The sequence below is a fragment of the Stomoxys calcitrans genome, chromosome 1 (genome assembly GCF_963082655.1).
Source record: "Stomoxys calcitrans chromosome 1, idStoCalc2.1, whole genome shotgun sequence".
Classification (NCBI taxonomy): Eukaryota; Metazoa; Arthropoda; class Insecta; order Diptera; family Muscidae; genus Stomoxys; species Stomoxys calcitrans.
In genome coordinates this window covers 76,747,760-76,763,969 of record NC_081552.1, presented here as the reverse complement: position 1 = coordinate 76,763,969, position 16,210 = coordinate 76,747,760, and the positions used below count along the sequence as shown (strand labels likewise).

Below are 16,210 nucleotides of genomic sequence, written 5' to 3'. Positions count from 1 at the left end.
AGGCCGGTATTGTGTTCGGTTTTCGCGTTGAAACTCCATATAAAAAAAACAAACGGAAAAATTTGCCGAAATGTGTTCGTTTCGTCATAACTTGTTTTTTCATCTAGGGAAAATTTACATTTCGTGACGCCCATTGAGAGCACAACCACAGTCGCTGTGCAACAAGTCATTTTCTTACGCAAAATAAATGCGATCGTCAAACTTTTAATTGTAACTGAGTGTCTGTTAGTGTTAGTGATGTTGCCCACATGTACTCTGGTTGGAAAAAAATAAGGTGTTTGTGGATGCATAAATAAGAAAGTATTCTTTCTCGAAAGGAAAATAAATATTTCTTTCACAACTCAATCAATCTGTACGAAATAAAAAGGTTTGTGGAAGAATGTGTTGCACTTTTGGTCTTGCAATTACAACAACAATATTTGGATAAAAGTGGAAGATGCTAACAAAGGCTTTTGGAAAGTTGTGCTTATTTTACTTATAACAGTGAAAATACTGCAAAATCTAATTATTTTTACAAATAAATTCTGCAGTTGTCTCTTTTTAAATTGTTTTGTGTTTCATTATATATTAATTACGAAGGGGGTGGGTTTTTGGTTGAAATTGCAAAAACATACATGCTCATAAGCAGCTGATATATTGTTTGATGCCATATAATTTTTTTTTGTATATAAATGGCACCATTTTGGCTAAAGAAACTCAAAGAAATCAACCTTGTCAAACCACCGAAAGAACGACTTTCGGAAATTTTCCGTAAAAAAGGACGTAATATCAGCCTTTGTTTGGCATAAAATAAGTAAAACTATTATCTATTATCATTGACAACGGGATTCTAAAAAGCTGTTAGTTAATAATAATGCAAGATATATTAATTTACAGGTAGTGGCAGTTGCCCAACAACAAAATATTGAGTACACTATCTGTCAAAATTAGTGAAGTGGAACTCTGATTCTGTGTATGTTACTAGTTCGCGCCATTTTTTGTTGTTTGCTATGGTTGTTAACAATAATACACACACACAACCAAAACATGTTGACAGATAGTGCACTTCGCGACAAAAAATTGTACTCAACTGTTAACGGCACACTACCTGGTAGTTATGTCAACTTGTTCGTTGGTTGAGTTTATGTGTTCTTAACCAAATTGCACACACACGATCAAAACTCGTTGACAGATAGTGCACTTGGCGGGAAACTAAGTACTCAGCAATCTGCAGTATTCTACCTGGTCATTATATCATGGTAGGAACATTGCAAGGTTGCCACGCTCTTTACTCGATGAATTTTATGATTTTGTTTTAAGTGCATGTGGCATCATTTTTGTTGGCTGTCAATTTGATATTACTGTCATCCTGGCCCGTCACAGAGGTTTTCCAGGGTCGATAAATAAAATCTTCGGTAAAAAGATTCCATATTTTTGGGCGAAGCGTAGCTTATTCTAGTTAAAATGGCCTCGCTTATCTTAACGAGGAATGTCCAGATGGCAAGTAAGTTACCTAAATCGGCTTTCATGTAATGAATGAATCTTTTGTGAGCCAGACCGATATTTTAACATAAAATTATGTAACTTGGCAAAGTCCTAACGTTTTTAGACATTTCTTCTCGATTTTAATGCCCCTTATTTTCTTCACGGCTTACTTCAGAACAACATGCCAATGGCGCATTGGGAGTGTTGTGTTTGCGAACGGCCAACTATTCTAGTGACAGTCCACGTCCATTGAAAACCACCAACTTGGGTGCAATGAAGCGCGGTACCGGTGGAAGGAGCAGTTTCAATGGTATTGTGGCCACAGTTTTCGGTTGTACTGGCTTTCTGGGACGTTATGTGTGTAATAAATTGGGCAAATCGGGCACACAGATGATTTTGCCTTATCGTGGTGAAGATTCTGAAGCTATCCGCTTAAAAGTGTGCGGTGATTTGGGTCAAGTATTGTTTCAATTCTATCATTTGGAGGATGAAGAGGCCATCCGCAAAGCTGTTAAATACTCTAATGTAGTTATCAATCTTGTGGGTAGGGAATACGAAACCAAAAATTTCAAATTCAATGATGTCCATGTCGACGGAGCACGTCGTATTGCACGGTAAGCATTTTTCTATATAGGTCCAATATTTCTCTATATATTTTTTCCTCTATTTGCAGTATCTGCCGAGAAATGGGAGTCGATCGTTTGATCCATGTCTCCGCTCTGAATGCTGAACCAAACCCAAAGGGTCATGTTATTGAAGGCGGCAGCAACTTCTTGCGCAGCAAATATTGGGGCGAACAAGCTGTGCGTGAAGAGTTTCCAGGCGCTACCATAATTAGACCCTCGGACATTTATGGTTCAGAGGATCGTTTCTTGCGTTATTACGCTCATATATGGCGTCGCCAATTCCGATCAGTACCATTGTGGCATAAAGGTGAACGTACAGTCAAACAGCCCGTCTATGTTTCAGATGTGGCTCAAGCTATTGTTAACTGTGCCAAGGATCCAGAAACAGCTGGCCAAGTTTACCAAGCCGTTGGGTAAATTTTCCAGGCTATACATAAATACCCTTTTTTAATGAATATTATTTTGCAGTCCCAAACGTTATCAATTGAGCGAATTGGTGGACTGGTTCCATCGCATTATGCGTAAGGATGCTGAATGGTGGGGATACCAACGCTACGACATGCGTTTCGATCCAACATTTGTGTTGAAAACCAAACTTACAGAAATGATTTGTCCTGGTTCACCTGTTGGTGGTCTGCATTTGGAACGCGTAGAACTTGAATGTGTGACCGACAAGGTACTGCAAAACGTACCTACATTGGAGGATTTGGGTGTGCAATTGACACCTATGGAAAATCAAGTACCATGGGAATTGCGTCCATACCGTGCTGCTTTGTACTACGATGCAGATCTTAACGAATTCGAAAAACCTGCACTCCCAAAAACCATTACACCACGCGAGGAACAAAGAATTGATGCATAAAACAATCCATCACGCCACCATGACACAGAGGCGACTGTATCTACTCGTCGTTTAAAAGGAAAGCGTTTGCGTCTCCGTGAATTACTTTTTTTCGTTTTGGTGGTGCGTTCGCTGTGGTATGGTATTTTTAGTGAAGAATATTTTAATGAAATTGAGAACATATTCCAAAACAATGGATTGGAAAAATTACACAAGCCGTAACAAAAAACTTAACCAATGTTAAAAAAAGTTAAAATAAATAGAAAATGAGTGCAACACTTCATACTTTATTAAGGAACTTTTATTTATGTAACGGAAAAATGGTAAAATAAAACAATCATTAATGATTCGATGATTTTTTCAAAAATTTAAATACAGTTCCAAACTTACTCTGTTTGCCCGGGTTCGCTGTGTTTTATCTTGATTTATGCTAGAATCACTTTTACTCACACTTTTTCGAAATTTGCGAAGGTGGCAGTTACTGCTCCTGATTATGGGTCGGCCACCAATAATATTTTTGTTGGCGGCATAGGCGAGTAGCATGTGTTGCCTTGCGAATAGTCTGCTATGCCTATTCACACCTACATTTCGTATAATCTTTCCCAGTAGGACATTATAGAGATCGCTCAATAATTAGCTTTCCTATCTGAAACTGACTTGGGAATAAACTTCCAGGGTATTAATTTCACCCTCGAATAAAATCCTCCTTTTCTGATTGAATGGGGAGAGAAAAAATTTGGCAGAGGGAATTTTGAATTTCCGAAAACAGCGGTTTTGCGCCAGCTATTTTATTTTGGCTACACATTTGACTATTATTTTTTGGAAAAAAGAGCATAAAATGGAAAAATGAGCAAACGAAATTATAAAGGTTGCTAAAAAAGTTTACAAAAATGTTTAGTGTTGCTTTTGTAATGTTTGTTTTAATTTTTTTTATTAAGGTGCATAATTATGGCCTACAGCTTGCCACCATATTTCTGTGTTGTGAAAACAACTTTCCGTCTTCATCCAACTATTAGATGCTTCTAGAGTGGTCTGGTGGACACATAAATAGATTAATTGTGTCGTGTTGTTGTAGCCACATTTTCATGTGGGTGTGGCGATCCTCGTCAAGCTCCTGTAGGTGAGTAAGCTCGTTCCGGTCCAAAAGACCGGACGCCGCGGGAACAGGTTGGCTATTGGTAACCTCACGGCGCCATTAACTCATCTTGTCATAACGAGCATCATAGGCACTCAGTATTTGTGCAAGAGCCGATGCCGCCATACCTCTCACTGAGACTCTCCGCTCAATACCGATGATTGTCCGCGTCTGCCGTTGCAGCTATTCCTTATGGAGCATTCCACTATCCACAACCTGTGGACGCACCCGGTAGCTGGCAGCTAAGCTTCTCGCGATAGCAATGAACACCAGACATATGGGACCTCAATGTTCCGGCCTGTGTGTTGCTCACTGCTATTTCGTGTCAGGAATGGTGTCGTGTTGTCGCTGGTTGCATGTGGGGCACACATCCTGCATGTTGGCGTTTTCCCTTGTCAAACGGAGTTAAGGTGGCTGAATTTACCGGATCGTTCTTTGGCAGAACTACTTTAGTGTGTGGTATAGAGGTTTGCTTTTCCTTCATCGTTATAAATGCTGTGGTACTCTGCCTGATACGACGCTTTATCTAAAGGCCTTCTTTTATGGAGCTAGGACTTGAAGATCTAATTGACATTTCCGGGCAGCGGCCGCTGTTGGGACGACTGCTGGACACAGTGGTTGGGACGACTGCTTGCCATAGTGGCGCCGAAAAGCGACTTATGAATTTATTCCTACTCCTGTGGAGTAAATGCTGCCAAATGTGGCGGCAAGTATTTTTGACAAATTGTGCACGAATATTCCATTAAGGAACAGGCACAAGACTTCTTGCGTATCATTGAGTGCCGCCCGATTCTACTTTAAGCTAAATTATAAGGGACCTCCTTTTAGTATCAGACTCCGAACGAAGAGCCACTTAGCGACAACTCTTTATACATATGGGTCTAAGAATATTAAAATACGAATCACAAATTTTGATACTTTGATATTCATATACCAATTCTAGACGGCTCGCCTTTTGTCAATAAAACTGAAAATCGTCTATGGTGGGTACATGACATATCATGACACATCATTCTCCGTTTTATTTCGATTCTGAATAGCTACTTTTTTCCCTGGGAGATATTTTCCATTTTCGAAGTTTGTTTAGAAAACTTCCAGTAAATTGTTATTCAGAATAGGGGAACTCCCAGGGAATTGTTATTCAGAATAGGGCTGATAATGGTTCTATTTAAGTGCCCACAAAATGGTAAAAATGTTGCTACTTCTATGAAAGAAGGAAATATGGGGCATATCAGTTAATGGTACACACCAACCAACTGATATAATTGCTCCCACTGTATATTTAATCTGTTCATGCTCTGCGATTCAAAGCATGAGAGTAGTGCAACTGTGGTGAGTTCTAAGTGTTATGCTTTGAAACGCAGAGTGGGAGCCAGCCAGTACCAGTTGAGTGGTGTGTGCCATTAGCTTATATATCCCATAGCCTTATTGGTTGTCTATTGATTAAATGCAAACTTGATCAAATGCAAAAATAAAAAATAGGACTTATGTAGGATAAGTTTACTCGACGACGCAAAACTATTGAGACTTGCTTCGGCAACGTGTCAGTCCGACACGGGACTGTCCTGTTCATGATATTATAAGGCAGCTAAACCACCTGAAATCTCATAGGTTTGGCTTCAAGTCGTTTGTGCTGGTATGATGGCTTATTGCGGGGCTATGACTCGCCGGACGGGAGGGTTCTCTACGACATGTGCCGAAAGACAGCAATTAGAAAATAATAAAATAAAATATACCAGTCTTTCCTCAGAAGTCTCTCTCAGAAATAATCACACGGAAAAAGGATCAAAGAAAATAAAGAAATAGAAAGAAAGCTGCTCTCATGCCAGATTATGGCGCACCCTCTGGAGCATACGCACCACAGTAGCAGTTAGTGTTCATTTGTTTAACCGCCCCATACCTACCTCTTTGGACTTATATCACTCTCCTATCAACTTATCCTGGTTGCCTTACTCCATTAAAAAAGTATGAAATTTCTCTTATATACAATAGTAAACAATTCAAAGTTCCATTTATTACAAGTTAAGGCGAGAAATGAACAAACGGAAGAATTCAGGACCCGTGAAATGCATGTAAATTGTTGTCAATAGAATTATAAAGTAAGAATAATGTAGAAAGTTCAAACCCGCTCATGAATAGTTTAAATTTCAAGGTACTATGTATGTACATATGTACTCGTATTTTAAAATCAAATAAAAATCTTGTTCTTTTCGTGGTCCTTGAGGTACAACCTCGTGAATATATGTAAGCTCTCTTCTTTATAGTATTTTATTTTACTATTCTAACCAACAATGGGCACGGCTTATTTAAACTTGACCTATAAAATGTCAACCTTATTTTTATATTTTCTTCCTTTTTTCTATTTGTTGCTTTTACATAGAGTGCCACAAATTGGCATAACCATCAAATTTTAACTTGACCGCTATTATTCAGTCCCGTCTCCCAGTCTACTCAAAAAAATATTTTTTCGAAAGAACCGAAATTGTTACTTAACTAATGCATGCATTTTTATTCAAAAATTGTTTTTTAAACTTTTTTATATTTTATATAAAAAATTAATAACGCGATTTCATCGCATAAAAGTATTGACACACTTATATTTATATCTTAAATATCTAAAAATGTTAGTCTTATTAATTCTTTGTGGGAAAGCCCTTTTGCTTGATCACTGCAAACGGTTTAACATGGAATGACTAATTTTTTCGTAGTTTCCTCCCCTATTTTTTGCCATTCTTCTATAAGTGCCTGCTTAAATTCGGACTTATTGGAAATGGGCCGCCTTTTTACACGTCTATCCAGTTCCTCCCACAAATGCTCAATGGGGTTGAGGTCTGGAGATTGCGGAGGATGTGGCAGAACATGTGCAATATTCATTATTAGCCACATACGCACATCATAGCAGAAAGTTTGGGGTCATTGTCCATACATTAGAGCGGCCATCAGAACGGAAAATATTGTACTTACTCTCATCCGAGAATAACACTTGGTCCCAGAAGCTATTCTGTCGGCTCACATATTCTCTTGCGTAGGCTAGGCGCTTCTTCTGGTTCTTTAAAGAAATAAGCGGCTAAGGCTAGCAACTCAGGTAATGTAATCGGTCTCATGAAGCAGTCTTTTGACCGTCATGGGATTAATTTTCTTTCCAGTCTCCTCTTGAATTTCAGCTGTTAATTGGGTTGATATTTTTTTGGTCCTTTTGAATTTCTCGCACTGCCTTTTGACGGTTCCGGTCACTTAAAACTCGGGGACGCCCAGAGCGTTTTGTAAATTTGATTCTCCTTAAAACCTGTTGACGATGCTTCGAATTGTGAAACGGCTTGTGTCCATCATTTGGTCGATCTGAGCAAACGATTTTCCTTGGCTGAAGGTGCATTATAATTTTTCGCTCAGGTACAGTCGTTTCTTTTTGCTTTGGGGCCATTTTTTTGTATTATCTGCATTTAATATCATTCTTTTAACAAAAAACTTAAATTAACGGTAAAACAACACGGTAGATAATTGTAGGAACCAATTGCAACGAACAAAGCAACACGGTTGATAATTTTAGGAACCAATATTTTTGCGAAAAGAGTTGCCAACTGACAAAAATTAGGAAAAAATTTAGCAGAACATGTAAGTGTGCCAGTACTATTGTGCGATTTTTTGTATAGAATTTCCTTCCTGAGTAACGTTCTGGTGTAAAGGTTATGTCCATCCGTCTAGTAGCCTGTCCGCTGCTTCAGAGATGAGAAGGGCCCCACAATGTGGCCGATTGTGCAAAACTGACGTAAAATTAAACAAACGGGTATGTCTTCACCATAAAACTCTTGCTTTTTATTAATGGTGCAAAACCAATATGGTTAGGTTGTCCTGCCTTTTTCCTTTACTTTGAGAGCGCTTTTGAACTTCCTCGTGGCCGGTCTTCCTTCAAAAAAAAAAACTTCCCAGTCCACCTTCTCCAGCTGTTAGTAACAGTTGCCAATTCTTCTCCCTACAGGTTTAATGTATGTATGCGTTGCCAACTCGGCCACGGCTGTCTGAGCCTATGTCCCCTACAACCATAGAAACACACGCGACAGGATAACTATGAGCATCACGCAAGCTCCAACTTTGAGCTTCAATCTGTGTTGTGTTCTTCGTTGTCACGAGAAGCTTAGCTGGGAGCTACCGCGCACGTTCACAGGTTGCGGATAGTGGAATGCTCCATACAGAGTAGCTGCAACTGCAGTCACGGACAATCAGTGGTATAAAGTGGAGTATCAGTAAGAGGCCGGGTGGTAATGGCTCTTGCTTAAATACTGAGTGCCTATGATGTTCGATAGAATGTGCTATCCCACCCCTAGTGACAGTATCGACGCATTCGAGACAAAACGTTATGAGATCGAAGACACAATGCAAAGATTAAGCGGGCATCACATAGTAGATAGTACACATAGTGATTTCAACTTTCGAGCGGTAGAATGGAGCATGTCAACGATCAACTCAATAGGTAGGCGGGTTCTAGACATGATCCCAAGAACTGGTTTACTCGTTGTGAACACTGGAATCTTGCCAAACTTTAGGCGACCCGGGTGCGATACGAGTATACCAAAATCTCATTTTTTTATTAGAACAAACATTTTATTGAAGTTAAAGTCAGATTATGTTTAGCTTGGCCGAATCTTATATAAATTCGACCAAGAAGGGATTTGTTATATTCTTTTTACTAATATATTTTAAAGCTGAAAAGCTCATTGGATGTTTTCAACCAGTCAAATCTAAACGTCTGGTTTTATGGGTTGGAAGTCGTAACAGAAGCCTTTGTGAACAAGTTTCGCTAAATCGGATAAGACATAAGGCACCTTCTAGGTGCTGAAGAAAAAAAATTTCCTACATCGCCAAATACAAGTCATAAATTTTGTCCCAATTTCCCTAATTTAAACTTTGCAGCTCCTCAATAGCGAAAATCTTGAAATTACGCTTGAGTAAAATGCTATAATTTATATTGGCCGCCTATTCTTACGAATTTGTCTTCATTACACAGAAAAAAAATTCTCGAAAAAATTTTCAATTACAAAATTAATTGAATCAACCATTTTTAAATTCAATCCGTATTTTTTAATTACGAACGTGATTGAAATTTAGGCAATTTCTAACTAAAAAATTAAAAGATTCAGTAATTTTTTTTAATTGAATCTGAACTTTTTTTCAATTACGATCGTGATTGAAATTTTCAATTGAAAAAATAATTGATTCAATCATATTTTAATTGAAACTTAAATAATTTTAACAATCAAACATTTTTATTAATTTATTTCAACAAATTTACAATCAAAATGAATTAAGAAGATAAATAAAAAATATCAGTAGGTGCTAACAACAAAAGTTTTCGACGCAAATAGATGTTATATAATGTAATTGAATTTTATATTAAATGAAAGTTCTGTTACAGTTCTTTAAAAGTTTATAGATTCTATCAATATTGTCCGATGTAATTGTTTTCAAAAGAATTGAAATAATCCAAATTTAATTATAAGTCGAGCTGCATTAATAGTAGGGCAGTTAAAGACCAGATGATAAATATCTGGGCGTCGGACCTTTCAAAGAGGGCAGTGGGAATTGGATAATTCTTGATCAAAGGTCCAGTCTCAAGCGTATGTATTTCCCTATCCACACACTAGGAACTGTGTTTGGGTAATAGATTTTTGCGGGCTAATAAGTTTGTAGTAATAATTGTATCTGCTCCATTCCAAGTTTTCCTGCTGGGCTAGACATGTATAAGCAAACCTTTTTGTGTCATTGTGATAAAGTGCCATATACAAAACTACGTATGCATTTGATACAAATTTGGCTGCCTGGTCCACTAATGTATTACTAAAAATTACCACATGTCCAGGAATCCACATTATTTTGAATTCTGTGTGATATTTATTTAGGATTTCTCTTATTTTTGAAATTATTAGGCTAGAATTTGTAATATTTTGAATAGCAATGTTAGCTGATTTTGAATCGGCACAAAGTATGTATTTTCCTCTATCATTTTTGAACTTGTTGATTGCCCAATATATAGCTGCGAACTCGGCGACGAATATAGAGGTGTTTTCATCAAGAGTTGCAATGAAAACTGTTTTCAGTTCATCATTAGTTACTGCAAATGAGGAAGTTGAGCACGTTAGTAAAAGCAAAAGATGTACTGTTTAATAAGCCGATAAACTGTTCATGGGCGTCTTTATTTTTTTTTGCAAATTCATTAATTCGTTAATAAAAACTTTAGAGTTTAAATTCCAAGGCGGTTCTGTGGGAAAGTAAGCTTCAGCTAATAGGGTTTTAATTGGCGTAGATTTGAAAGCGCCCAATGCTATTCTAATAGCTGACTGAAAGGAAGCGTTTATCATGCCAAGTGCCTATTTGGGAGCTTTACAACACACAACTAACCCAAAGTGCAATTTTGACAAGGTAAAACTCCGTACAGCAATTAAAGGTTGGTACTACATTCGGTTTTCGCGGTGAAACTCCATATAAAAATATAAGCGGAAAATATTAATGAAAAGTGTTCGCTTCGCTATAATTTGTTTTTTCATCTAGGGAAAATGAACATTTCACGACGCCTAAAAAGACCACAATCACATTCGCTGCGCAGAAAGTCGTTTTCTTAAGCTGAGTATTCTGATCAGCTTTTCAGGCGGAATGCTGTCAAACTCCATATAAAAAAACGTCGGCGAAACGTTGGCTAAGAATAGATGGAAAAGTAGTACTCTGTTTATAGTCAGGAAAATGGCAAAAAAGAATTAAAGTGGTAAAAATTGCCGGCATCATTTATGTATGTTTTATTGGTTTGGACCACATTCGGTCCGGATGTAACGAGACTTTATACAGTTTAAATTCAAATATGCCCATGTACATTCTATTGAGGAACTGGGGCAAACTTCTCACAAATCAATGAGTGCTGACCGATTCAGTTTTAAGCTCAGTGATAAGTAACCTCCTTTTTTGGCCGAGTCCGAACGGCGTGCTACAGAGCGACACCTCTCTGGGGAGAAGTTTTTTCCTCACAAATGTCGCTAACGTTAAGAGGGGATAACCAACGCAGAAAATTGTTTTTATGTTCCTGCCAGTTTCGAATCCACGCGTTCAGCGTCATAGGCGGACATGCTAACCTCTGCGCTACGGTGGCCTCCATATACAATTCACTGTTCTTAGTTCAGAGGAAACTGATAATAAAATGCGACTTTATGAGCTTCAGACCCTAGATTGGGAGAGATATATACGACAGCTATATCCAAATATAGTCGGATAGGGACGAAAGTTGGCACGAATGTGTAGGTGTCATATATGACTATCTGCTCCAAATTGCATTAAAATCGGATTTAAATTAAGACTTCCAGCGGATGAAGAATGGTATTAATTGCACTTACCTCTAAATTATTTAAAACGAGGCCATTTATATGACAACAAAAAAGATGTAAAATGCCAAAAATACCGTTATCTTTATTTAAATGCACATGCACAGACATGCACATTTTTTTACCACTACATGCATCAGCCAAAGAAGTGATACATATGTAAAAATCATATTTCAATCTAAGATATAAGATCATTTAATAAAAACCTTCTCGTGTAAAGTTTTGATTTTGGCACATACATCTTTTTGGCGGTTAGGGGACCATATGCAATGCGAAGAAGTGCAAATAAGCCAAATATAAGTTTAGTTGCTATCATAGAAATTGTTGTTTTTATTTATCCCTCAAGAAAATAAAATAATTTATTAAATAATAATTGTTAAAAATAAACAATATATTTTTAAAAGTGTCATCCTGAAATAGTGCAAAGCAGAAAAAATTAATAGATCTGTCCATCCGTCCGTCCGTCCGTCTCTTTGTCGAAAGCACGCTAACTTTCGAAGCAGTGAAGCCAGGCGCAAATACTTTCTATTAGTGTAGGTTAGTTGGGATTGTAAATGGGCCAAATCGGTCCATGTTTTGATATAGCTGCCATATAAACCGATCTTGGGTCTTGACTTCTTGAGCCTCTAGAGGGCGCAATTCTCATACGATTTGACTGAAATGTTGTACAACGGCTTCTCTCATGACCTACAACATACGTGTTCAATATGGTCTGAATCGATCAATAGTTTGATACAGCTCCCATATAAACCGATCTCCCGATTTTGCTTCTAGTTTTTTATACCCACCACCGAAGGATGGGGGTATATTCATTTTCTCATTCCGTTTGCAACACATCGAAATATCCATTTCCGACCCTATAAAGTATATATATTCTTGATCAGCGTAAAAATCTAAGACGATCTAGACATGTCCGTCCGTCTGTCCATCTGTCTGTTGAAATCACGCTACAGTCTTTAGAAATAGAGATATTGTGCTGAAATTTTGCACAGATTCTTTTTTTGTTCATAAGCAGGTTAAGTTCGAAGATGGGCTATATCGGGCTATATCTTGATATAGCCCCCATATAGACCGATCCGACGATTTAGGGTCTTAGGCCCATAAAAGCCACATTTATTATCCGATTTTGTTGAAATTTTGGGCAGTGAGTTGTGTTAGGCCCTTCGACATCCTTCGTCAATTTGACTCAGATCGGTCAAGATTTGGATATAGCTGCCATATAGACCGATCCTCCGATTTAGGGTCTAAGGCCCATAAAAGCCACATTTATTATCCGATTTCGCTGAAATTTGGGACAGTGAGTTGTCGTAGGACCTTCGACTTCCTTCGTTAAATTGGCCCAGATCGGTTCAGATTTGGATATAGCTGCCATATAGACCGGTCCTCCGATTTTGGGTCTTAGGCCCACCAAAGCCACGTTTATTATCCGATTTTGATGAAATTCGGGACAGTGAATTGTGGAAGGCCCATCGACATCCTTCGTTAATTTGGCACAGATCAGTCCAGATTTGGATATAGCTGCCATATATATCGATCCTCCGATTTATGGTGTAAGGCCCATAAAAGTCACATTCATTATCCGATTTTGCTGAAATTTGGGACAGTGAGTTGTGTTAGGCCCTTCGACATATTTCTTCAATTTGGTCCAGATCGGTTCAGATTTGGATATAGCTGTCATATAGAGCGAATTCTTGATTCTTGGGCTCATAAAATGCTCATTTATTGTCCGATGTCGCCGAAATTGGGAACAGTGAGTTTGGTTAAGCTCTTCGACGTCCTTCTAAAATTTTGCCCAGATCGGTACAGATTTGAATATAGCTCCCATATAGACCGATCTCTGGATTTAAGGTTTAGGGCCCATAGAAGAGGCATTTATTGTCCGATTTCGCCGAAATTTGGGACAGTGCTTTGTGTTAGGCTCTTCGACATGTTTATGCAACTTGGCCCAAATCGGTCCAGATTTGGATATAGCTGCCATGTAGACCGATATCTCGATTTAAAGTCTTGGCCCAATAAAAGGCACATTTATAATCCGATTTCACTGAAATTTGACACAGTGACATATGTTCGGCTCTTCGACATCCGTGTCGTATATAGTTCAGATCGGTATGAGGCATATGAGTATAAGGTATGAAATTTTCACCGAATTTTGATGAAAGGTGGTTTACATATATACCCGAGGTGGTGGGTATCCAAAGTTCGGCCCGGCCGAACTTAACGCCTTTTTACTTGTTTTAATATGTTATTACCCCTATAGAGATTATATTGGCTTGGAAAACGACGCTGATGACGGAAGATAACAGATGCAGTATTCCTTCATGTGGATCTAGATTACGTGGTATTGTGCGCAAAATGCTAAGGTTGGCATTTATTACGATAAACTTTAATATGTGTATAAATTATCTTGTTCGTTATACTTTTTACAGACGGTATTCACGATAGTATAGAGAGGGTCATAAAGGAAATGCAATATTTTCTTCTTCCTTTTAGAAAATATAAATTATTAAAATAAATACTTTAAATCAATATATTACACGTTTTATCAGAAATTGAATCCAATAAAATTAAATATTTTTTAATATTGCAAAAAATATCAATTATTTCCTTTTTTAATTGGTAAAAATGTTATTTGAGAGAAGGGACAACTTTCAAATAAATTGTTTTGTTTGTTAATAACTGCTTTAATTGGATTTTCAGCTTGTCATAAATCCAAATTGCAAAATTGTTAATCAATAATAAAAAGTCGTTTATAGGTCGGATTTCAGCGAATTTTTTAATTGAATGAACAAATTGCTTAATTAAACCGTGTTTTTCATTTTTTCTGCGTATTATAATATCTGTATGCAATGATTTTCTCTAGTAGTTTCGATGCGCAAGGAATTAGTGAAATTGGCCGGTACCCTTCAATTGTGGTTTTATCATTATTTGGCTTGGTAATTGTGAGGCCACCGTGGCTCAGAGGTTAGCATATCCGCCTATGACGCCGAAAGCCTGAGTTCAAATTACGACGTAAACATCAACAAAATTTTTAGCGGTGGTTGTCCCCTTACTTGGGCGCCCCGCTAGCCGAGATGGTAGCGTGCTTGGATTACCAATGCAGGGGTCGTGGGTCCGATTCCCACCAGAAGCCTTGGTCTGTCGCTACTGTGGTATCACAATGGACTTAAAATTGGCTGAGTCTGTAAAGGACTGCTACTCTACCTAACCTATCCCCTTACTAATGCTGGCTACATTTGTAAGGTATCCTGCCATATTAAAACTTCTCTACCAAGTGGTGTCGCTATGCGGCACGCCGTTTGGACTCGGCATAAAACTAAGGGACGTCCTTATCATTTGGTTTAAACTTTAATCGGAATGCACTCATTGACATGAGAGAAGTATCCCCTGTTCCTTAATGGAATGTTCATGGGAAATTCAGTAATTGGGATAATGTTAGAGATTTTTCATACTGTGCAAAAATCTATGATAAAAAATTAGTTGGTAGGTCTTCCGATGGATTAAGGTGTAAGGATACAATTTTAAATTTCATCCCCGCAAAAATCTCAACCAAGACAGAAAAATCATTGGCTACTATTGAACCCCCATATTTTAGATTACTTTCTTTAGTTTACTTTAATCGGCTATGACAGAATATTTGTTCCCCTAGCCGAACGTAGAATAGCGTTCCAAGTGCCTCGATCTTCTGCGCTCATTCTAAACTCTCCGACACCAAGTTTCGAGGTGTCTCTCACAACTTGATCTTTCCATCGGGCTTTTGGCCTTCCCGGTTTGCATGTACCACCGTGTTTGCCTTCAAAAGACTTCTTTGCTGGATCATCTTCATCCATTTTGGCAACATGACCTAGCCAATGCAGCCGTTGTATTTTGATGCGTGTAACTATGCTATCGTCGTCATACAGTTCGTGGTTTATACGTCGCCTATATTCTCCATTAACGCAAACTGCTCAATATATTTTACGAAGAATCTTTCTCTCAAATACTCCAAGCACTGCCTTATCGGCTTTCACAAGTACCCATGCTTCAGAACCATATAACAGCACGGGTAGTATCAGTGTCTTGTATAGTGTAATCTTCGTCTGTCGAGAGGTGGCCTTGTTTCTAAACTGCTTACTTAGTCCAAAGTAGCATTTGTTTGCCAGTATTATTCTTCGCTTAATCTGGTGTTATTCGTTTCGGTTACGGCGGTGCCGAGGTATTGTAGATAAAGTTACTGACTGTCTCAAAGTTGTGGTTCCCAATTTTTTTCATTTTCTTTGTCTGCCCGGTTCTGCAAGTCTTTTTGGGAGTTGAAACCATTTTCGATTCTTTCAAAGGCTGCAGTTACTACTTCCGGTGACCGACCTATGTTATCGATGTCGTCGGCATAGGCGTGTAGCATGTGTTCTCTTGTGATTAGTGTGCCATATCTATTCACATCTGCATCTCGTATAATCTTCTCCAGCAGGATATTAAAGAGATCACACGATAGGCTGTCTCCTTGTCTGAAACCTCCTTTGGTATTAAATGGTTCGGAGAGATTCTTTCCTATTCTTACTGAGGAACGCGTATCAGCAAGTGTCATCCTGCAGAGTCTTATTAATTTTGCAGGAATGCCAAACTCAGACATGGCTTCAAATACCTTTGAACGTAAAGGAGTATCGAAGGCGGCTTTGCAGTCAATAAAGAGATGATAGGTGTTGATTTGTCCTTCTCGGGTCTTTGGATTTGGCGCAGTGTGAATATCTGATCTAGGGTGGATTTATCGGGTCTAAGGCCGCATTGATAGGGCCCAATTATCTCATTG

General features: G+C 38.3%; 1 protein-coding gene across 1 annotated transcript; it reads left to right on the top strand.

The window, feature by feature from the left end:
* Positions 1-1,326: 1,326 nt before the first annotated feature.
* LOC106086825 (NADH dehydrogenase [ubiquinone] 1 alpha subcomplex subunit 9, mitochondrial) lies at positions 1,327-3,221 on the top strand. Its single transcript, XM_013251639.2, has 4 exons — positions 1,327-1,483; positions 1,640-2,078; positions 2,138-2,503; positions 2,559-3,221. The coding sequence occupies exons 1-4, from the start codon at positions 1,444-1,446 to the stop codon at positions 2,950-2,952; spliced, it is 1,239 nt and encodes a 412-aa protein (XP_013107093.1). The 5' UTR covers positions 1,327-1,443; the 3' UTR covers positions 2,953-3,221.
* Positions 3,222-16,210: the final 12,989 nt, after the last annotated feature.

What these genes read in the sequence shown, in the direction of transcription:
- LOC106086825 (XM_013251639.2), top strand. Translation starts at nt 1,444, where the DNA reads ATGGCCTCGCTTATCTTAACGAGGAATGTCCAGATGGCAA. An exon ending in GAGGAATGTCCAGATGGCAA is followed by an intron (nt 1,484 to 1,639) that starts GTAAGTTACCTA and finishes GGCTTACTTCAG; the next exon opens with AACAACATGCCAATGGCGCA. An exon ending in CAAGTTTACCAAGCCGTTGG is followed by an intron (nt 2,504 to 2,558) that starts GTAAATTTTCCA and finishes ATTATTTTGCAG; the next exon opens with TCCCAAACGTTATCAATTGA.